This window comes from Monopterus albus, unplaced genomic scaffold, assembly GCF_001952655.1.
Source record: "Monopterus albus unplaced genomic scaffold, M_albus_1.0 scaffold142.1, whole genome shotgun sequence".
Taxonomy (NCBI): domain Eukaryota; kingdom Metazoa; phylum Chordata; class Actinopteri; order Synbranchiformes; family Synbranchidae; genus Monopterus; species Monopterus albus.
Genome location: NW_018128022.1, coordinates 386,694 through 409,978, shown reverse-complemented (window position 1 = coordinate 409,978; position 23,285 = coordinate 386,694). Strand labels below are relative to the sequence as shown.

Genomic DNA, 23,285 nt, shown 5'->3' with positions numbered 1-23,285 from the left:
CTCTGTGGTGGGGATGCAAGTGAACAAGGATGTGACATCATATGAGACCATGGTCTCGTCCTGCTCAAGCTGCAGTTGTTGGACTTTCCTCGTGAAGTCCTGGGAGTTTATTATGTGGTGCTGTGTGTTTCCCACCAAAGGAGCCAGGATGGTGGCCACGTGCTTGGCTATGTTGTAAGTCACGGAGTTGATGCTGCTGACAATGGGTCTGAGTGGGGCTCCTCTCTTGTGTATTTTGGGTAGGCCATAAATGCAAGGGATGGCCTCCCCGGGGTATAGTCGCCGGTCAATAACTCCCTCCTCCGCAGGCCCACGCTAGCGCACTGCAACTCCTGGCAGAACAGATAACTAGTGTGGAGCTAGAACATCCTGACTCTCCACTCCTTGTTCTACAGACCTGTTGCCCTGACATCTGTAGTCATGAAGTGTGAGTGATGAAGACCTTTGAAAGGCTGGTGTTGGTCCACCTGAAGGACATTGTAGACCCCCTGCTGGACCCCCTCCAGTTGGCCTACCGGGCAAACAGGCCAGGGGACGATGCAGTTAACATGGCACTGCAATACATCCTGCAACACCTCGACTCCCCAAGGACCTATGCATGTCTCTTTGTGGACTTCAGCTCGGCGTTCATCATTCTGGACATCCTCCACTCCAAATTGACCCAGCTCACTGTGCCTGCCCCAACCTGTCAGTGGATTACTAGCTTTTTAACAGACAGGAAGCAGCAGGTGAGGCTGGGGAAAGCCACATACAGCACCCGGACAATAAGCACAGCACCCCTCAGGGACGTGTGCTCTACCCTCTGCTGTTTTCACACTACACCAATGACTGCATCTTGAAGGACTCCTCTGTCAAGCTCCTAAAGTTTCCAGATGATACAATGGTCATTGGTTTCATCCAAGGCAGCGATGAGTTAGCCTACAGACGGGAGGTTGAGCAGCTGGTCCTGTGGTGTAGCTGCAACAACCTGGAGCTGAACACGCTCAAAACAGTGGAGATGACAGTGGACTTCAGGAGAACACCTTTTCTTTTCAGAGTCTTTTCTCTGCACTTCTATCTCTCTGGTTTGGCTCGGCAACCAAACAGGACAGAAACAGACTCCAGCGCACAGTCGGAACTACAGAGAAAGTCAGTGGTGCCAGCCTGCCCTCCTCGGAGGACCTGTACACCTCACATGTCAAAAGGAGGGCAGAGAGGATTTCTATGGACCCCTCACACACTGGACACAAACTCGTTGAACTCCTCCCTTCTGGATGGTGCTAAAGGACACTGTGCGCCAAGACAACCAGGCACAAGGACAGTTCCTTCCCCTGGGTTATTACACTGATGAACAGCTAGTCTGATGCGCTTTTAAGTTTTGCTTTTTTTAACTTGTATATATTTTGTATTTATTTAGTTTGTTTTTATGTTGTGCACATCGGGGGCCATTGGGCTGGAGTCAGATTCCTTGTGTTTTTGAAATAGTTGGCAATAAAGTTAATGCTTATGGCCAGACATTATCCTTCAGGATTTTTTGGTAGAGAGCAAAATTTATATTTCCATCAATCACAGCAAGTCGTCCAGGTGCTGAAGCAGCAAAGCAGCCCCAGACCATCACACTACCACCACCATATTTGACTGTTGGTATGTTCTTTTTCTGAAATGCTGTTACTTTTATGCCAGATGTAATGGGACGCACACCTTCCAAACAGTTCAACTTTTGTCTTGTCAATCCACAGAATATTTTCCCAAATGTCTTGGGGATCATCAAGATGTTTTTTTGGCAAAAGTGAGGTGAGCCTTTATGTTCTTTTTGGTCAGCAGTGGTTTTTGCCTTGGAACTCTGCCATTTTTGCCCAGTCTCTTTCTTATGGTTGAGTCATGAACACTGATCTTAAATGAGGCAAGTGAGGCCTGCGGTTTTTTTTAGATGTTGTTGTTGTGGGTTCTTTTGTGACCTCTTGGATGAGTCGTCTCTGCACTGAGAGTAATTTTTGTAGGACAGCCACTCCTAGGAAGGTTCACCACTGTTCCATATTTTCTCCATTTGTGGATAATAACTCTCACCATCTCCCAAAGCTTTAGAAATGGCTTTGTAACCCTTTCCAGACTGATAGATGTCAATTACTTTGTTTCTTGTGTTCCTGAATTTCCTTGGATTGCAGCATGATGTCTTGCTTTTTGAGATCTTTTGGCCTACTTCACTTTGTCAGACAGGTTCTATTTAAGTGATTTCTTGATTCAACAGGTCTAGCAGTGATCAGGCCTGGGTGTGGCTAGTGAAATTAAACTCAGCTTCCCAAAAAATGTGATTAACCACAGTAAATTCATGATTTAACAAGGCAATTACTTTTTCACATAGGGTCATGTAGGTTCGGAGAGCTTTTTTTCCTTAATAAATAAAATCATCACTTCAAAACTACATTTTGTATTTACTTGGGTTATCTTTGTCTGTGTAAATTTGTTTGATGATCTGAAACATTTAAGTGTTTATGCAAAAAAATAAGAAACCAGGAAGGGGGCAAATACTTTTTCACAGCACTGTAGGTAAGTGATTTATAAATGGGAACATACTGTATGTGAGGATTATGCCTGTTAAGCTAAAGTAAATTAGCATAGGAAGATAGTCTTAGTAAAAGTGTTTGATACATGTAGTAGGCTTGAGGCCTACTTCCTGGTGTTTACATGAGCAAGCTAACATGAAGGCATAGTAGAAGTTTGACTGGTTTGTTGGAATGAATACTAACATGGGGTGGTTTCTGATGAAGTGTAAAAGGAAGCAGAAGTCTGGCTAGTTATCTGGTGAGCTATTTGAAATATTTGGTGAGTTGTTTAAATGTTTGGTGGCTAGAATAGCAGTTGAAATGTTTGCTAGTGCTAGTGATTGCTTGGTATCAGTTGGCCTGAGTAGATGAAGGGTTGTGTTGGGTGTGTGGGTACAGGCAAAGAGGGGGTGGTTCTGGGATGCTGGTACACACTGTTGCGCCTTATCGTTGTCGTGGACCGAACTCAATGAAACACCAGTTAGTGAGATGGTGCCCACCTGATGACCCTGTAGAGTTGCCTTCTGTCCTACACCTTGTATTGGTGTTGGTGATAATATAGTTACAGACTCCCTGGAATTGTTAATATTCTTATTTTGTTAGACAGTCTTGGTAGAACAGTGTCAGTGGTTGGACAACTGAGCGAACCTGGCTCTCAGAGGTGACTGCTGTTACAAGCCACCTGGACCAGCCACTGCTTAACCTGAGCAAATACAATGTCAAGTCACATATCTGCTCTTTGTTCGGGTGAGGATAGGGCTCAGGGATGTTTTGTGTTATAAGTGTAGGTTAGGTCTGGAAAAAGGGGCGAAAAAATGAGTAAACATTTAAATTGTATACTGAGCTTCCATATGAATGCTGCCCCATTCTTTGGCACATTTAATTATGTATTATTGGCTGACTCTTCTGAGTATGCACCAGGAAAAGACTGATTTTTTTGTTTTTACACAAATCACACAGAGAACTTTTTCTCACCATAATGTTCCTTTTTGTCATTTTTTTCTTTTTTTAGTTTTAGAAGATGTTCAAGATGAAAATGAGTGGCTACCATGACTGACACCCCAGTGTGCTGAACAGAGCAAGCAGTCCTGGCCTGGCAACATACGAATGGCCCAGGGAAGCCACCAGATTGACATTCAGGTTTTGCATGACCTGCGCCAGAAGTTCCCAGAAGTCCCAGAGGGCGTTGTCTCCCAGTGTATTCTGCAGGTAAACAGGTTGAAAACCTCCAACCACAGCAAAACTGGTGTCGTATTTTCAAATGTTCTTATTTTACCATGAGATGTCCACCTAAATGGAACAAAGTTTTCTTTACTATGTTTTCTTTTAAGAGCTGTTCACGAAACTGCTAAGGTAACTGCAGAGTTTTTTAAGGTTCTGAGAGAGCTCCTAATCTAGGAGAAAGGGCAGGGTTGACCCCGTCTCTATAGATGACCTCATGTTTCATGAGTGAAGTTTCAAAGGTGTGAAAAAACACAGCCCTCTCCATTCATCTCTATGGGGGATTGCATTCACCACAACTGGCACCTGCACCACAAGGGGCTGCGGCAAAATGATGCAACCTCGTTTGGAAAAAGATTTGGACCCGGTTCAACTTTTGTCACACTGGACAGTGACAGTGTTTTTTATCTATTAGTGCTGATGCACTGGTGGTAGAAATTGGTGCTAAGGTACAGTAGGCTTTGTTAGCAGAATGGCTAACCAAAGCACAATGGAAACTCAGGGGCTGGAAAAATGAATGAAGCCAGTCACATGAACTCATCCCACTGACGTACATGCCTACAACCCTTGCATTAAAACACAGGGAGTTATTTTTACCTAATCCTTAACTCTAAATTGATTGAGTTCCACTGTGTGTGCAGATACTATACAGTTATGCCATTCAAGAAAACCTTTTCTCTGGGTCATGGAATAAATTAAAAATTACTGTTCCTCAGATATACAGTATACTTGTGACTGATGGGGGCAAACTGTATACAGCTCTTCAGCACTATGTCTTTGTGTTGCAGTGTTGTTGTAGCTGAGCAGATCTTTATGTCCAGACCAGACTATGGTTCAGTCCTGCTGTGGCCTGTACAGTGTTAGAGAAAGTGAAAATATTATTATTTATTACATTTTATTATTAGGAGAGGGAGAGGATGGGAGTTCTCTGTACTACCTTGAACTTCTTAGAACTACTTTAATGCTAAACTGCTTAGTGAGTTCCACATAGACCCAGAATTTAATAGGCTTAGAGTTAACACTGACACACCCTTTCTCCTAACACAGCCAGCATTAGGATGTTTTGTGAATATGGCCCCAGATGTCTGCATAGTAGGTACAGTACAGAAATGTCAGACATGTTTACAGTATGTAAAGACAGGTCTTTCTTACATAATTTAGTTACAATATGAAGTTATTTTTCAGCTGTGAAATATCCTGCTCACTAAATAAGCTTTGTCAAAATGCTTGCATATCCAAATTTATGGAATCATTATCAACATGTTTGTGTTAGAAAAATAAAATATCAGCAAATGTATTATTAGATTTTTAAATTCTTAAATCTGGACATGATCAGTCTCAAAAATTCAGTATTGCCTGCATTATTATTATAGCCAGTAAATGAGTCCAAAAATATTAGGCTGGATGACTTGCAACAAATACACAGTCATGAGAGAGAAGTGATAAGAAAGATGTGAGGGGAACAATAAATTCAATGTAACCCAGCAGTAATTAAGCAGTGTTTTCTTTCATGTGAACCTGTTTTATTTTACCATCCTTTCCTCCATGTCTTACAGTCTTACTGGCTGCTGCAACAAATTAACCAGGGTAATGCCATACAAATAGCTGGTTTATTCTGTGTTTAAACAGTTGTATATCAGTTAAGCAAACCCATGTGTGTATTATTGCAAGCTAGTTATGAATGATGATAGATTTGAAGGTATTGTATACTAGGGTATGTTTAAACACAGATATGATTATTAGAACTGTTGTCTTTTGTTTTCTTTTGTCTGAAGCATTAATATTGCATAATGCATTTATTTCCCATCTCTCTTTCCTTCAGAACAACAACAATTTAGACGCCTGTTGTGAATACTTATCCCAGGTCAGTCCAGGCTACCTGTACAGTGAAGAAGGAAACCTGACCTTTCCTGACGACCCCACCTTCACCAGGCTTCATAATCACATGACCCAGCTGAATCTGGGCCTGCAATCTCAGAATGTGCATGTGGCCCCGGTGGCAGCCGGACTCTGGCCCACAGCCTGAGTGACGGGCCCCTCCAGACACGTCAGGCCCCAAACAGTGACTTCTTCCAGCAGGAGCCCCAGTCAGCCCCAGTGCAGGTGCCCTCCGGCCTCAGTGTATTTGGTGTGATGGAGCCCCCACGTAAGCCGCAGCCTCCCCAGCACCTTGGACTCTACCCTCTGGGCATCAAAGGAACGAATATGGGTGCCCAGCAGACGCCGCGCTTCAACCCCATTACCGTGACGCTAGCCCCCAATATCCAGACAGGCCGCAACACTCCCACTTCCTTGCACATACATGGTGGGCCGCAGCCAGGCCTAAACAGTCCACAAGGTAACTCCATCTACATCAGGCCCTATGTTAGCCAGTCAGGTACAACGCGGCAGAACCAGCAGCAGGGAAGCAGGGCCCAGTACAGCCCTACTTCCCAGCCCCAGCAGCAGATCTACCAGATCTCACATCCCTCTTCCCTCTCCAGCCCCTGGTCTGGCTCTCAGCATGCCTCTTCCTCACATACCTCACAGCACCAGACCCAGGGCCACCAGACCTCTCATGTCTACATGCCAATCAGTTCCCCCACAAATTCCCAGGCACCCTCCTTTCTTCCCACTGGAAGCCAGGCCTCTTCCTCTGGTGTCTCCTCATGCTCTTCTTCCTCTTCTTCCTCCTCTTCTGTCATGCCCACCTCCCTGTCTGCCATCAGCCAATACAACATCCAGAACATCTCGACTGGCCCACGGAAGAATCAGATAGAGATCAAACTTGAATCTCCCCAGAGGAGCAACTCCACAACCACAACAGCTGTGCTGCGGACAAGTAGTGGGCCACGTTCTTCCACCACTTCCTCCTCGTGCCCTTCGTCTTCCTCTTCTTCTGCCGGGGTGGCTACTGTCCCCACCACCCCTCTGTCAATCGGAGGCCCAGGTCTGAGCCGCAGCCAGCCCACTGTTTACATCTCTGCCAGCCCACCTACTGCTGCTAACACTCCCTCTGAGGACGCTGTCGTGGCCCCAGCCAGCTCCCGTTCCCAGCCCAAGTTTTACATTTCTGCCAATGCCTCCAGCGATGACAGTGGGGGTAGGAACCCTCCCACAGTCTATATCTCAGCCAACCCTCCCTTGCAGGGGCCTTCGGGGAACAGGAACATGGGGGGTCAAGTGAGCATGGGCCCTGCCTATATCCACCACCATCCACCTAAGTCCCGTGCATCTGTAGGAGGGGGAGGCACAGCTTCTTCTCCTCGAGTGGTGGTTACTCAGCCTAACACCAAATACACTTTTAAAATCACAGTGTCCCCCAATAAGCCCCCAGCCGTGTCCCCTGGAGTTGTGTCTCCTACCTTTGAGCCCAACAACCTCCTCACCCTACCATCAGACCACCACTTTGTGGAGCCAGACCCCCTTCATCTCTCAGACCCGCTGTCGCCACACAGGGAGAGGGCGAGTGAGCCTCGCAGATTCAGCATGGGCTCTGATGACGCCGCGTACACACAAGGTACAGTAGTAGCAGATGCTGATAGTAGTGATGATAGCAATTCAATATTTATTCCTCAGTAAAAACAAGTACTTTGATGGAAGACTAAACATTAATAAATAAATTCCCCAGAAAGATTAGTATTAAGCATTTAGATTAATATTTTATAGATTTTTATAAATCAAATAAGAAGCTTTATTTTCTTGTCATTGTGACACGTACAATGAAATTTTGTTTGGAGCCAAGGGCCCTGGGCCACTGCGTGCATATGCACCGCCATCACGGGCAACTGGGGGGGTTCAGTGTCTTGCCCAAGGACACTTTGACATGTGGACTGCAGGCAGCGAGATTTGAACCTTCAACTCTCCGGTTGGGAGATGACTGCCCTACCCACCGCACCACTGTCAATACAACGTTCCTATCTTCTTTAATTAGGTTTCCACAGTTTGACATTTCAAAGTGGTGGTGGCGGCCAACATCTGAAGCTGCTTTTACAGGAAAATGACAAACGGCCACAGCTCTGTCCAAACAGACAACGGTCCCCAGAATTTGTCTTTGCTTTGACCCTGTTTAGACTAGGTATTAAAATGTGTCTTCAGTGATCTGAGCACAAGTGGACAGCCGAGACACATCAGCGTTACAACTGTCAATATACGTACGTCTCCAAGATGCCCAGCTGACCGCTTAATGTTCAGATTTTGCTTCTACTGCAACACTTAAATATCGAATGGCCATAGGTACAATTATTACTTCAGTTTGTTGCCAGATTAGCACCAGTAGTCTCCATAACCACAATATGGATGTGTTAGGAAAGCTGTCATAATACATTGATTTATTTAGGACATTTCTCTGCATCTTTGCTTTTTTGAGCATTGGTGTACTCTCACCAAACAAACCACCACATCCTGCATCAGTGATGTATTTTCCTCAAATGACCTTGTTGGGGATGCATCATGACACATTACTGTTTACATTACAGAAGATATATGGTCAAATGTGCCCCAGACCACCTCGGCAAGTGGTTTCAGTAAATGGATCTCAATCTGTCTTGGTGGTCGTTTACACTTGTATTTTGCACTGTCCACTTGTGATCTGATCGCCGAGGACACATTTTAAAATTAAGTCTAAACAGGGTCTTTGACTCTACCATCAAGCAGTTCTCTGATGTTGGGTCAGAACTGTTTGCTTCACTGTTAATTGGTTGTTTAGCAAATGTCAAGTGGCTAAAGAGTGCACTTTTCCAGAAGCCATCTTGTGCACAGTGATTAGCCAGAAAGGACAGATTTAGTAGTGAATAGTAGGATACAGTTTTTTGCTACCAGCTGTCACCCTAAATAATCTTTTTCCACTACATTCTGCCAAGAAAGTGATTTTACTCTGAAGTATACTGCATGATTTTAAAGGTTTCTTTCCATAACACTAGCTGTAATGTATTTCTTCTGCCAGACTGTGTATACTTGCTGTCACTAATGTTCTTGCAGTGTTTTGACATGGCTTTGCATGTCCACCTCTGTTATCTGTGATGACGGTAGTGTGAGTTGTCTTCACTAAATGCTGTGTTTGCTCTATTAGCTCCTGAGAATGGTAGATTCTGTAGTGTGAGTCAAACATGTCAGGGCACTTTGCTGTTTCCTTTTTTGGGCTTTTGACTGTATCCTGTGTGAGTCACCAGCTGTGGCTCCTGCAGTGTGGTGACTACTACCAAGAGGGGTATCACATTGGGCATGCTGCTGACCCTCATGAGTCCAAATTCCCCTTCATTTATCTGGTTTAGCTTGGAAAACTGTAATGCAACCACATGGTTGTGCTTGGCTGAGTCACATTCAGAGCTATACTTAAATAACACATCATATTTCTTAATTAAACTTTGTTTTAACCATTATCGGTCAGCCTTTTTTCTTTAGCTTTAGGACTGCAAGACTTTAATGAAATAACCTTGTTGAAGATGCAGTTCTGATTAAGTGAAGGCCTGAATCACACTAGGATGAATGAAATGGCACCTTACACCTGGTGCCAAGAGACGCTTTGATTCTGCAAACATCTGTTTTTCTGTTATTGTGGATTTAGAGGGTTAGAAACTTAACCTGAGCTAACAGTATCTTGTGAGCTAGGCTTGCAAAATTATGAAATGCAAGTTTGTGAAACAGAATCCATTTAACCATATGAGTTAAACAGACTCTTGAATAGTAATGTGACTGACTCAGACTCCTGCATCACAACACAACTTTTCAAACTAGCTGATGGAGAAACAAAATGAAATGTTATTGTGTAACTGCATGACCTATAGTGGCTTCATAAAGTATTCAGACCCCTTCATATTTTGCACAGTTTACTATGTTTGATTTCATTTTAAATGGATAAAATTGACATTTTTGCCCCTCAGTCTACACTCAATGGTACACAGTGACAAAGTGAAAACATTTTTAGAATATTTTGCATATTTATTAAAAATCAACAATGAGAAACTCTTTAAAAAAGACTTAAGCACTCTGACCTTCAATTCAGTACTTTGTGTAAGCCCCAATTACAGTTTCCAGTCTTCTAGGTCTCAACAGTCTTTGCATATCTGCATTTGTGCTGTTTATCTCAGTCTTCCTGGCACATCCTTTCAACCTGTCAAGCTGGATGGGAAGCATCTGTGAACTGTCCAAGTAGACTGTCATGTGTGACAACTGTGACGTTGCACTCGTTCTTAGGAGTGGGATTTTTCCTTTCTTCATAAGTATCTTTGAGGTCCTACTCTGAGCTAGGGGGTTTTAGTCCTAAGGTAGCTTTCAGCACAATTCCTAGGAGGGATCCTGAGATGCTTGGTAATTACAGGCCCTGATTCTATATTATTATCCCCATTGTAAAAAAAAAAAAAAAAAAAAAGATGACGATGACTTTTATTGACAGTTATGTGTAGTTAATATGCAAACATTTATTTTTGGTAAACAGTGATATGTTTTATGGGGTTTTCCTTTCAAGGGGGCACTGGAGGAAGTTAACTTTTAATTGATTTTATTAGGCTGTGTTGCATGCTTATGGCTGATTTGGCTGTTTCATCGGTGATTTATTCTGCAGTGATAAGGTATGGTCGCAATAAATTTTCGGATTGATCCAGTTGTCAGCATGTGGCAGACCTGTGTGCCTGTTGTGATTTACCATGCCTATCGAGTGCCATGGTGTGGCTGTCCCTCGGACCCTGTCAAGAGGTCATGTGTAGTTGCTGACATGGTGACAGCTGGTTGACCACTGCTCAAAGGGGGGAAAGAAGAGAAGAATATACCGGCGGGGATAACATGAACCAAATGAGCCGCTGCTTTACCCCTTGATCACCAGGACTGCCACAGCCTGAAGGGCTGAATGGAAGACCTGCAACCAAACCGTGTATAGAATTTGCCTGTAGCAGGCTGCTAACTGGGATAAGACTGCTGCTCTCTTCCCATTACCACAATAGGTCATGAAACAGGCTGGTAGATCTGTATAAGCCTGTTCCACTGTCTTTCCATACACAAAGCTGTTTTTAAGTACAGGGAATTACGCGCCAAACTGGTTTGACTGGGGTATGCAGAGATCAGTGTACGGTTTATGTGAAAATTAGTCATCAGTATATCTACAGGAATGTTCCTTGAAGGGTTTGTCATGTTCCCTGGTTTAATCTGCATTTTGGTTCTTTCAATATAATAATAATAAATGATAATTATAAGGAATTTTTGTTAAGTTATATTTGTTTATTATGTTTTATAAGCTCGTTATTTATTTCAACAAATTTCTTTTGCTTCATTTTCTGTTGTGCTAAACTCTTTAGATTTTTCAGTAAAATTGACCATATCATTGAATATATCATAGAAGGAATAGTTGCTGACTACTGTCTCTGTGTGCATTTTCTTCTTTGCTTCCAGCGTTGTTGGTCCATCAGAAGGCCCGCATGGAAAGACTGTGGCACGAGCTGGAGCTGAAGAAGAAGAAGCTGGAGAAGTTAAAAGAGGAAGTCAATGAGATGGAGAATGACCTCACCAGGAGACGGCTGGAGAGATCCAACTCAGCCTCTCAAATTCCTTCTGTGAGCTGCATTCTCTGATTTTTAAAGATAGAAATGTGTCCATAGCGAATTCTCTTTAGATTTTTGTGTGTGATATTTGTCTTGACTTGATGGTGAAGGTTAAAATACAGACAGGAGTTGTGGAGAGAGAGAGGTGAGTGTGTAAAGCTGCAAAGTTCCATAAACTAAACCAAAGCAGGGATATTCCTGTTTTATTGATGTCCCTGCTCCCTACTTCAAATCTTATGGCATTTATTATTCTGAACTGTAATTATCAGCTTTAGCATGATACAACGAAGATGGTTGTCGCATACCTCAACCACATACTGTACCTGACACCAGTCAGTGTAGAAGAACGCTGATTTGCAGATCAATGTGCATTAAGTTAAATGTGTTTTTAGCAGTAACGTCTGTAATTAGGAGTCGTCATGTTCTTCATAACTTCAAACTAATGTTTTACTAGTTATGACTGAGAGCTAAAGGCAATCTGGGTGACATTGTCATTCTTGGTTTCTGCTCACTGTGCTTCAGTGCTCTGACACCCTGAAACTATGTTGATTACAGGGTTTGTTTATGATTTGCTCTTATTGCTCAGTATTTTCAGACCAACAGAGCACACCCTCAGATCCACTTTACAGTTCATACTGCAGCAGCTTATTCAGAGATAACGTTTACAAGTGATACTGAGACATTAAAGAAACTTAAAGTGAACAGGTTTTCTCAGTTCACCAGTTCATAGATTTGCAGCTGTCCGTTTGTTGAAACCCCTTGGGGTCAGAAGAAGTGCCACTCTGTGTTGAGTCAGCTGTTTTATCAGCTACAGTATTTACAGTTTGAGTCAGAGGGGGAAAGGGCCTGTGTAAGGTTTAACTGGCCATTGTTGGTGAACTTAGTAGCTCCTTGCTTCAGTGTTGTTTACTGAGGTTAGCCAGGTCTGCAGAGTGGAGAGCTGGCATCCTGTCACGCTTACAGATCTGCTCTGCTGACTTTACAGTACAAGCACAATGTCTTCTTTAGGGATGGGCAATGATTTTCGAATATTCAAATAGTCAATACATTAAAAAAAAAAATCAAAGATTTCATGCGAGTGGTTTTGTCTTTAAAAACAAAGAGGCACTGTTTTTCCTTGGTTTTACTGGGGCCTGGAAATAACATAACAAAGTCAGTATATCATTTAACTACACCACCAAATACAAACAGCAGAAACACATAAACTATCAAAATGTTCTATGTGGAACTTCTTCAAGAAAATAAACAAAATTCAGTTGCAATTCAAACTCTGCCAAGTTAAGTTAGCATATCATAAATCAACAACAACTATGCACAGCCATTTGAGGGCGAGGGATCCAGCAGAAAGTGGGGTGCCGTCCACACAACAGTCAGTAGCTTTGTCACCTGAAGAAGGGAGTTTGATGATTGACGTGCAGAGCAAACGGCCCTCATCACAAAGATGATAGCAAAGGTCTTCGAATAGTTCCCTGTGAATAAGTGAATATCGAATAGTATTTTAGCTTGAAATGCCCATCCCTGGTCTTTATGTGTTGTGGCTCTGTGTGTCTGAGGTCTAACTTTGATTTTCTGCTATTCTCTTTCCTTATTTGTCAGATTGAGGAAATGAAGCAGTTGCGATGCAAAAACAGGGTACTGCAGATCGACATTGACTGCCTCACCAAAGAAATTGATCTCCTTCAAACAAGAGGTAGGAGTCTGTCTCCCACTCTTTGATATACAGTATTTAAGTCTCAACTATTTGGGGATCTTAACCTGGTGTTCACCTTATGTACATGTCTGTCTTATAAAATAATGAGTGTTGAATTACTTTTTGCAGTAGCTTGCTGGTAGTAAACTACATTTATATTTATGCTGTGATTCAAGTAGTTAAATTACTTTTTTCTCTTTTTTGTGTAGTTAACTACAGAAACTACAAACTGTTTTGGGCCATAAAAGGAAAGGCATGATCTTTTTAAATTTGTCTATCACAAAAATATAACATTTAGGACTGTTTAGTTTGGGTCCCATGGGTACTCCAGGAAGCTGGATTATCATCTTACCTGAGAAAAATATTTGGATAGCCCCACCTGGACTTTAGTTTCTGGAAGGCAGGGGTCTGATAGACAATTGGAAAATCCCAAGTATCTTATAAGCACCATTGATTCCCTCATTTGCATCTTTGCCTTGTCTTAGTCCCACCCATGTAAGATTTGGGGAAAGCCTGTGAGAAGAAAGAACTTGAGGAAACTTGTTATTAATGACATGAGACATCCTTCATCTGAAGTGTCCAGTCATCCAATCACCAACTGATTTTTGATAAAGGGGTGTGTCAGTTCACAAAAAACTTCAGCAAAGGAGGGTCTCAGGTATCCGCGCTCACTTCTCCTCCAGCACTGTCCTTGGTCCTCAGAACGTCCTCCTTTCTCGAGGACGATCTTATGAGAGACATGTATTCAAAGCCAAAGATGACCTCCTTTGCACTTGCACATGCATAGTGGGGTTTCATAATCTGTGGTTTATGTATGACCTGAGAACAGGTAGGCATGTTTTGCATTTAGTTCAATTGAGTGGCATATTTTGCTGGTCTTTGCTTTGTTATTTGTATGAGGTTCCCCACATACCCCCAGCCATAACAAGGCTGCAGCGCTGGCGCTAAGCTAAAGGCTAGGCATTTGGCAAAGCAGTGGAGGTACAAACCCTCAGTTCTGTAGGTGATTATGGTTAATGTTAACCAAAGAGAAGGTGGTAGACTTCCAGAGGCCCAAACCCCACCTGAAGCCAGTGTCCATTGAGGGGATCTGTGTGGAGGTCTCCAGACCTACAGATACCTGGGTCTGCAACTGGACAACAAACTGGACCGGTCCACAAACACAGATGCACTGACAGAGACGGCAGTACATTCTGAGGAGACTGGGGTCCTTCAACATCTGCAAGAAGCTGCTGCAGATGTTCTACCAGTCTATCATCGCCCGTGTCCTTTTCTATGCTGTAGTGTGCTGGGGAGGCAGCATTAAGAAGAGAGATGCCTCACGGCTGGACAAACTTGTGAGGAAAGCTGGCTCTGTAGTGGGTACAGAGCTGGACTCCCTTAGCGGAGAAGAGGATCCTCAGTAAGCTGTTGTTCATCCCGGACACTGTTCATTACCCTCTGCACAGCACCATCAGCAGGCAGAGGAGTTCATTCAGCAGCAGGCTGCTGTCTCTCTCCTGCTCCATGGACAGACTGAAGAAGTCTTTTTGTCCTTCGGGCCATACAACTCTTCAGCTCCTCCCAGTGAGGACGTCTGATCTGACTGGCACATGGACATGTGACGTCACTACTCAACTCAATAAAATTATGACCCCACTTCACTATAACACTATACTACTGCATAGTTTACCTTTGGTTTTACCTTTGAACATAATGCTCACTCTTGCACATGTTGGCGTTGCATATGGGTACCCCATGCACATTTACTTATGTATACCTGGCACACATTACTCAATATGTATATATAGAGACTTTGTTAATTCAATAAAATTTTTATTTGTATAGCGTCAAATCACAATAAATGTCATCTCAGGACACTTTACAAAGTAAGGTCTAGACCCTACAGTTATCACTATTGTTGTAAGATATATAAGCAAGGGAAAGAAATGTATTAAAAATAACTCAATAGTTCTGGACAATCATCAATACAGCTGTAATATGTATAAACAAGGAAAATAAAGTTATGAAAAGTAACTAAAGGTATGAGAAGGAACTAAAGCTTACAAAGTAACTAGAGTCTATAAGAATCAAATCTTACATTCTTCAGAACTCATTTGCATATTGCGTACTTGTCAGTGTTCAGTATTCCTTGTAACAGCTCATGACTGCTTTTGACCGGTTGTAACCAACTTCCCCATTCACAGTATTTTAGCAGTTTAACTTCTCTTCTCTTAGAAAACTAAATCATCCTAACCCAATAAAAACACAGAAAACACATCTGATTAAAATACAAAGAATCCCATTATTGCTTTCAGGTAAACAATCAGAATTACACCCTGATTACACAAAACTATCAATGCCTTAAAATCAAAACATGGATCTTGTTCCATGTATGCCCTGCCTGCTAGCATCTTGCACCCCGCTGTTATGTGCTGGATTGTCTGAGGGGCATCTTTGCACAGCCTGCACCTGGGGTCCTGTCTGGTATGGTAGACCCCGACCTCTATTGATCTTGTACTTACAGTAGAGCTTGTTCTTGTGCTGCCAGGATTAGTGCCTCTATGCTGTCTTTCAGTCCAGCTTTATCCAGCCACTGGTAGGATTTTTCGATATCAGCCACTTCTAATATTTGACAGTGGTACATGCTGTGCAGAGGTTTGTCCTTCCATGAGGGATCCTGCTCTTCCTTCCCTTGTTCCTCTGGTTTCTGCTGCGTGAGGTATTCACTAAGCACGCCATCACTCGGGGCCATCTTCCTGATGTATTCATGGATCTTTGTCATTTCATCCTGGATAGTGGCTCTGACACTCACTAATCCTTAGCCTCCTTCCTTCCGCTTAGTGTACAGTCTTAGGATGCTGGATTTGGGGTGAAACCCGCCGTGCATTGTAAGGAGCTTCCTTGTCTTGATGTCCGTGGCCTCTGTCTCCTCCTTCAGCCAGCTTATTATGCCAGCGGGGTACCTGATGACCAGCAGAGCGTAGGTGTCACCAGGACTTTGTTCTTTTCATTCAGCCGACTATATCCATAGGTCCCACATCCTCCGTATGTGAGAGGGGTTACATATGGAGGATGTGGGACCTATGAATGTATATACATATATATAATTTATATACTTATTTCACATATTTAAATTTTTTTCCCCCTTATATTTTAGTCTGACACTTTTATACATTACTTTAGGTGCTGTGATTTTGGTAACCATTGCCGTTGCTACTGGATACCTACATTTCCCTTGGGATCAATAAAATCTCTCTATCTCTACCCCCCCCGTTTTAACTAAGCTAGACTTCTCCCTGGAGGAGCTTTCCTGTAGTTTAGCTTCTTCCAGTGTGAAGTAATCGGTAGCTTGAAAAGCTCTGCTTTCAGAGTATCTTCCCCAGCACTGATAATAAAGTTAACAATAAGTCATTTAGTATGGGGGGTGAACTCTGATCCAGGGCCAGAGCATGGGTCAGGCCTGCTCACATCCTCTCGGTACACACAATCATGGTGCTGCCTTTGTACTATTAACTGCCAGTTCTTCCTGAATTGCATCCTGTTCCTGGTTGGTAATAAGGGTTTTATTGGCCCCTTGGCAGCGTTTTACTGCTGACAGAGATCAAGTTGTTGGCCAACACGTTTACATTGGTGAAGCACAGAGGTGACCGACACAACTGAACATGATAGACCTGGTGATAGTTGCGTGTAGACAAATGCCAGGACCTGTGACTCAGTTATGATGCCAATTCAGTCACTTTGTTGATGTATAATTTAGATTTGTTTCTTATTGATTTTCTATTTATTATTGATACTTAGTATTTATATTTCACTTGTATTGTGTGGCATTCATGTGGACGGCAAAGTAAGAATTTCATTGTACAGGGAAACATGTTTCATAACTGCGCATATGACAAATAAACACTTTTGACCATGATAGGCCAAAGGCAGGGGAGCCACACCAAGTCATATTTATAACAGGAGCCCACAGCGTTATATTTACTGTTAAAAAAAAGACTTTCTTTGTCATCCTTTAATATTATCACATTATACATAGTCATGCTTGGTTTCCAACCTGAGTTTTTTGTTGTGGATAAATCAGACCACCCTATTTGAAACTGTGCGATGTTTGAGGTTATAGCTGTTCAGGAACATAAAGGTTTTAGCTTCCTGCTGTATTTGGAAGTGCATGTATTCTGTATTGTGTTATCTGTTGATGGTTTTGTGTAGAGCCTGAGTTTATGCCAACTGTTGACTTCATAGCACTGTGAGCAGCATAAATCTGTGTTACATGTAAAGTAAACCTGTGGTTTTCCTTCTGTTTACAGGACCACACTTTAATCCCAGTGCAATCCATAATTTTTATGACAACATTGGATTCCTTGGTCCTGTCCCGCCCAAACCCAAAGGTACTTCATCTATTGGTAAGTTTAGAAAAGCGTTCATGGTTGTTATTTGACACTCCTTATTTTTCTGTAAACATTCCTGTCATTTATTTTATTTGCTACTTCTGTATTGGCCCCTGTTATATTCCTGCTTATGGGATATAATGTAATAACTGTCAGAACTTTATCTTGCCTTGTTATGAATGCCTTGTTTGCAAGCCCAGCCTCCTGAGGAGGGAGGGGTCTCACTTGGCCCTCTTCTGGGTGCAAGCAGTGCAAGACAAATAAATTCTTTAAAAATCATACAATGTGATTTCCTGAAATTTTTTTTAATTCTGTCTCTTAGAGTGGGAATGCACCTACAATGTGAATTTCAGACCCCTCCATGATTTCTAAGTGGGAGAACTTGCAAAATCGCAGGGTGTTCAAATACTTCTGTTCCTCACTGTATATTTTGTTCCTTCAATTTCACAGAAATTTCAGTTGATGATTGCAATTTGATTACTTTATTGTTATTTGCATTTGTCTCCTGTTATTAATATTCTACATTAAAAATATTTTTCTTATTTTATTCAGGTTACTTGAATTCATTTCGGGCTACTAAAAACCAAAGAGTACCTGCCCGAAGGGCTACCAGGGATTTTTAAATTTTGCGAGCCCTGTAGACCCCCTAATGCTTCCACCGAGCAACAAAACCTGAACATCTCATGTACTCTGTGCAAAAGAACATCTTTGAGTTTTTCAGTCTAGTGGTCCTACATTTCACAGTTCTGAACCTCCGGCCAGAGGGTAGAGAAGTGAACAGTCCATGCTGGGGGTGGGTTGGATTTTTAAGGTTGGAGGAAGGCTTCCTATGCACCCTGCGGTGGTAAATGCTCTGCAGAGAGGGCAGTGGAGTCCTGATGATCTTCTCCGCAGTCTTTACCACTCTCTGCAGGCGCTTGCGGTCCTTAGCAGTAGTGCTGCCATACCAGACAGTGATGCAGCTGGTCAAGATGCTCTCAATGATGCAGCTGTAGAAGTTGCTGAGGATCTTAGGCGACAGGCCAAACCTCCTCTGCCTCCTCAGCCGATGTCTTTACTTGTCTTCTTTTTCCCCTACTGTAATCTTTGGCCATCCATCTCTGTCATATTCAGGGCTAGACAAGAGACGATGTAGATATAATGTGACCTCTGAACACATGGTGGAGACCTCCTCTGGTCTTTCCCCTCCCCCCCCCCTTCATAGTCATCAGCGGTATTCAGGCTTATTCATTAATATATTTGATTGAATCACAGTTTACCAAATCTAAGCAAACCTACTGCCATCCAGTGTTTTATAGGATAAGGATAATAATCATTTTTATTTGGCCAAGTATGTTACACACAAGGAATTTGTTTCCGGTACAGAACCGAGGCAGCCATTTGCGCCACCAACTCAACCGATGGCTCTAACCATCAGAGGGCAACTTGGGGGTTCAGTGTGTTGCCCAAGGACACTTTGACATGTGGACTGCAGGCACCGAGATGCGAAGCTCCGACCCTACGGTTGGGAGGCAACTGCTCTATCCCCCACTGAACCACAATCGCCTCCTATAGACTAAAAAGCATAATAGCATTTTTAGATTTATTCAACATTTAAAGGATAAGAATAAAGAAGGTGCCATCCAGAAGCGTCCAGCATAGTGGTTTTTGGCTTGTGACCATTTAAACCAAACGTTGTCCACAGTAGAGACATTACACTGCAGACAGTGTGTCTTGGAGGCGGGAGGAGCAAGTCCGTTCTTACGAGGAATGAAGAGGCCAGTTTGTTTGTTTTTTTGCAATAGAAGAGCAAGATTTAGAGAAATGCCAGAAAACAGTACATACAAATATATATATATATAGTTATTTATCTATTTAATTATTTTAGCGTTGGTAGGCAGAGAGACACTTAGCAGCATCCCCCAGCATGCTCAAGACAGAATCGCCCATAATGCCCGCTGAGCACAGCAAGTATATAGTTCTGGGTTGGTGGGATTGTTTTAGTGTATTAGTGTTCAGGGTGCTGTTGGTGCTGTTGTGTGTGGGGAAAAGAGTAAAAGACCAGCTCTGGTCTCCCAAGCCTTCTTCCAGGAAAAAAAAAAAAGCTTTAATGTTTCTAATTTCCTGTTTCCTCCTTTATCTTGTGACTTGCAGGTTGAGAAACGCTGACCTAGTAGCACTGATTTTGCAGTCAATGTTAGGATAAACTGTGCTGCTGTCAACAACAGTGCTTTTCTGTCTGATGACATTTTTCATTCCTGGACTGTTCATGCAGTGGCACAAATAGGTTTTAGAAACATGTTTTTTGTAGACATGCAGCTGTCATCCAGGTGCTGCGTAAACTTTAACCTGAAAATGTTTACATTAGATCACTGCCAAGTGGGCAGTAATCCAATTACTGCAGTGCATGCAAACATGCTGAGTGAGCACAGCGTTCACCTCTGTATATCAACGTATGTAAACAGTTTTGATTTCTATGTTTTCATCACCTCATGGATTAACTTGCACTTCTCCTCTGGTATTGTATCCTGTACTGACCCGTTTGGTATTCTTCTTCTCCTCCTCCTCTATGTTGCAGACAGTAAGATGGTGAAGCCCATTGCAGACCAGGAGGAGGATGAGGGGACGCAGTGGAGCTGCACAGCCTGCACCTTCCTCAACCATCCTGCCCTCCACCGCTGTGAACAGTGCGAGTTCCCACGGCACTTCTGAGCCAACTAGGCTGCGACATGCCGCCCACTCATCTGCCCACCAGTCTTCTACCAGACTAGAATAGAAAAGGGCCATAACTGTTTTTTTTCCCCCAACATTTATGAGAATTGGGATGGGGTATAGTCACTGTGCGTCGTCTGGCATGTTCCTTCTTTTTTTTTTTCCTGTTTGGGTTTTGTCGTTTCTCGTCTCTAAGGTTTGTAGAATGCTGTCCACTGAAGGCTTGACTGGATAGTGTTTACAACTCGTGTTTCTTCCTAAAGGCCAGCAGAGTTGGATGATACCTCACCTTAGAGACGCTGATTGTCTGGGGTCAGCTCCCCTCCTTTCTGCTTGACGGGTGACACTTTACCCCTGGGGATACCTCGCTGCTCCCACTTACAGTATTACGAGTGTGGCCCTGCAGTGTGACGGTGCACATACACACACATACACACAATACAGGTGCCAGTGTGCCTTTGCTGAATTAATATTTTTGTTTTTCTTCCTCTGTGGTGGCATGACCAGGGATTGGGATCTGTGTTCAGCCACTGCTCTCCATCTGAAGGGAAAACTAACAGACTACTTGTGGACTTTAAAGTTTGTTTGCTGTTTCTAGAGGATGTCAAAAGGGAAACTGGCAGTGTTGCTGCCACTCAAGTGTGCCTCTTGTCCTCCTCCTTCAGTCCTTTTTCTGGCTCTTCAATCATGAGTTAATGAAAAAAAGAAACTACGTTGCATGCTTTGTGTACAGTACATGGAGGCAGAAAATGCCCTTGAGCTTTTTACTGTACATAATTTTAGAATGTGCCTTACAAGCCTTCTTCCTCACACTATGAATCACTTGTATTTCCTGTCAGTATAGCTTTATAGACTTCAACTTTTTTTGTTTTGTTTTGTTTCCCTCTTTCCACCAAATAAGCACGATGCTCCCTTTTTAAGCTTTTTACTTGATACCTGTGAGAGTTGAAGCCTTGCAGAAGGAGAGGAGCAGAGTAGTAAAAACCCTTGCAGTCATCATGAAGCTACGTCTGTCAGGTCTGTTCATCGCTTGTGTAATTGCTGAGTTTCCTGTGTACGATCTGCAGATGCAGCATAGAGGAAGGCAATGGAGTTCTTTTTTTCCAGGACACCAAATATTTGTGGGTCTGTCGGGGGAGGGAAGGGGTCAAAAAGCAAAATTACAGACTGTCATATTATCTGACAACTGGAATGTAGGTTTAATGTTTGGGGACAAATACACCTCAGTGCAAAGAGACACTAATTTTCCAGTACAATCACGATGTTACTGCAGATTGATATCAAAGTGCTCCTGGAACAGCTGATTGGGTAAATGTTACCATGTTATGTTCATCTGAATTGGATTTCTGTCATGTATCATGGATCAAAATGAATATTTCTCTTTAAACTGTTGCTATAATGTCAAAATAATCATATGGGTCCCATGCCTTGTATACAGTAGATCTGTTTTAACTTCTTGTAAGCAGATAAGGCACAAACAAATGTTTCTAAACTAAGCACAACATGGCTGCCCACTTTGTATACTTTAGTTTTATTTGGCTCAATTCACCCTTCTAAACTTTTATAGATGAGGGTGTTTCGAAAGTTTACTTATTGTGCTTAACTTGCCTTGGAACTGTGGCATAGTTTTTTCCATGTTTGTGAAATGCTGCCTTACGTTAGTGCCTTTAGAATTTGTATCGATCATCTGCAGTGAGTATAGAAAGTTTTCAGACCCTTTCAAGCTTTCCACATTTTGTTACGACTCATCTTAAAATTGATTCAATTAATTTTTTCTGATTAATTTATACACAGTACACCACAATGATAAATTGAAAACTGTTTTTTTGAGTGTTTTGAAAATGTATTAAAAATAAAAGACTGAAACATCCTGTTTATGTAAACAAATAGGGGGGTGTTTGTGCACAGGCATTTTCAGGTCTCTCCAGAGGTGCTTGCTTGGGTTCAGGTCCAGACTGGCTGAGCTGGTCCAGGACTTTACAGAGAGAGTGGCTTTCCTGAAGCCACTCTGTGTTTTCTTGGCTGTATGCTTCAGGTCGTTGTCTTGCTGAAATGTAAACCTTATATAAGGAGAGCACTCTGGAGGTTTTCATTCAGGATTGCTGTGTATTTTTCTGCATCCATCCTTCCCTCTGTCTAGTCTTAGTTCCAGTCACAGAAAAACATCCCTACAGCCTGATGCTGCCACCACTATGTTTGACTGGAGGGATGGTATTAGTGTGGTGATGCTCAGTGTCTGGTTATCTCCACACACACCATTGGAACTGTGGCCAAGTCTTTCAGTCTTTGTTTCATCAGACCAGAGGATTTTGCTCCTCATGGTCTGAGAGTCATTCAGGTGCCTCTGGCAAACTCCCAGCAGGCTGTTGTGTGCCTTTTAGTGAGGAATGGCTTCTGTCTGGCTGCTCGACCATGGAGGCTTCACTGGAACTCTGAGTCTCATTCATAGTGACCCTTGGGTTCTTGGTTACCAGTCTGACCAAAGCCCTTCATCCCCGATTACTGCGTTTGGCTGGGTGGCCAGATCTATGAAGACTGCTGGTCATTCCAGATCTCTTCCATTTGAGAATGATGGAGGCTGCCATGCTCTTGGGCTCTTTCAGCGCTGCAGACGTTTTCTTGTATCCTTCCCCTTAGCACAGTTCTCCCCACATCATGGCTTTGTTTTCACTCTGACATACTGTACATCATTAACTATGAGACCTCATATAGACAGGTGTGTGCCTTTCCTAGTTCTATGCAATGTATTAAATTAGGCCCAGGTGGACTCTGATCAACCTGTAGAAGCATCTCATGGACCACTGATAGGAGCAGGATGCACCAGAGCTCAGCTGCAAGTGTCAAAACAAAGGGTCTGAATACTTATGCAAATGCGATATTTCAGTCTTTTCTTTTTAATAAATTTACAAAGCACTCCAAAAACCTGTTTCACTTCATCATTGTGGAGTACTGTGTGTAGATTGATAAGGAAAAATTAAACTGAATCCATTTTAAGATGAGTCGAAACATAACAAAATGTGGGTCTGAATACTTTCTGTACTGACTGTACCATCACACCCAAGTGCAATTTCTAAAACCAAAATCTTAGTATTGTTTAAACCCATTTAAAGAAGAGTTGTTGTCTCTGAAGCACTAATACCATACTTTTCCCCAACTCAAAGAAACCAGTTTTCAGCTATATCTGCACCTTGGTGTGAAGAGGCAGTTTTTAATTCATGTTTTGTTAAATGGAAAAAATTTGGATATCTAAAGTGTTTTTGATTTTAGCTGAGAAACTGTC

General features: G+C 42.7%; 1 protein-coding gene across 1 annotated transcript; it reads left to right on the top strand.

Annotated features, from left to right (window-relative positions):
• Nucleotides 1-3,538: 3,538 nt before the first annotated feature.
• LOC109968091 (TGF-beta activated kinase 1 (MAP3K7) binding protein 2) lies at nt 3,539-22,914 on the top strand. Its single transcript, XM_020614111.1, is given in 7 exon segments — nt 3,539-3,731; nt 5,566-5,728; nt 5,731-7,242; nt 11,106-11,266; nt 12,851-12,944; nt 17,234-17,329; nt 19,872-22,914. Coding segments are annotated over 7 exon segments (2,262 nt in total). The 5' UTR covers nt 3,539-3,629; the 3' UTR covers nt 20,006-22,914.
• The last annotated feature ends 371 nt before the right edge of the window (nt 22,915-23,285 follow it).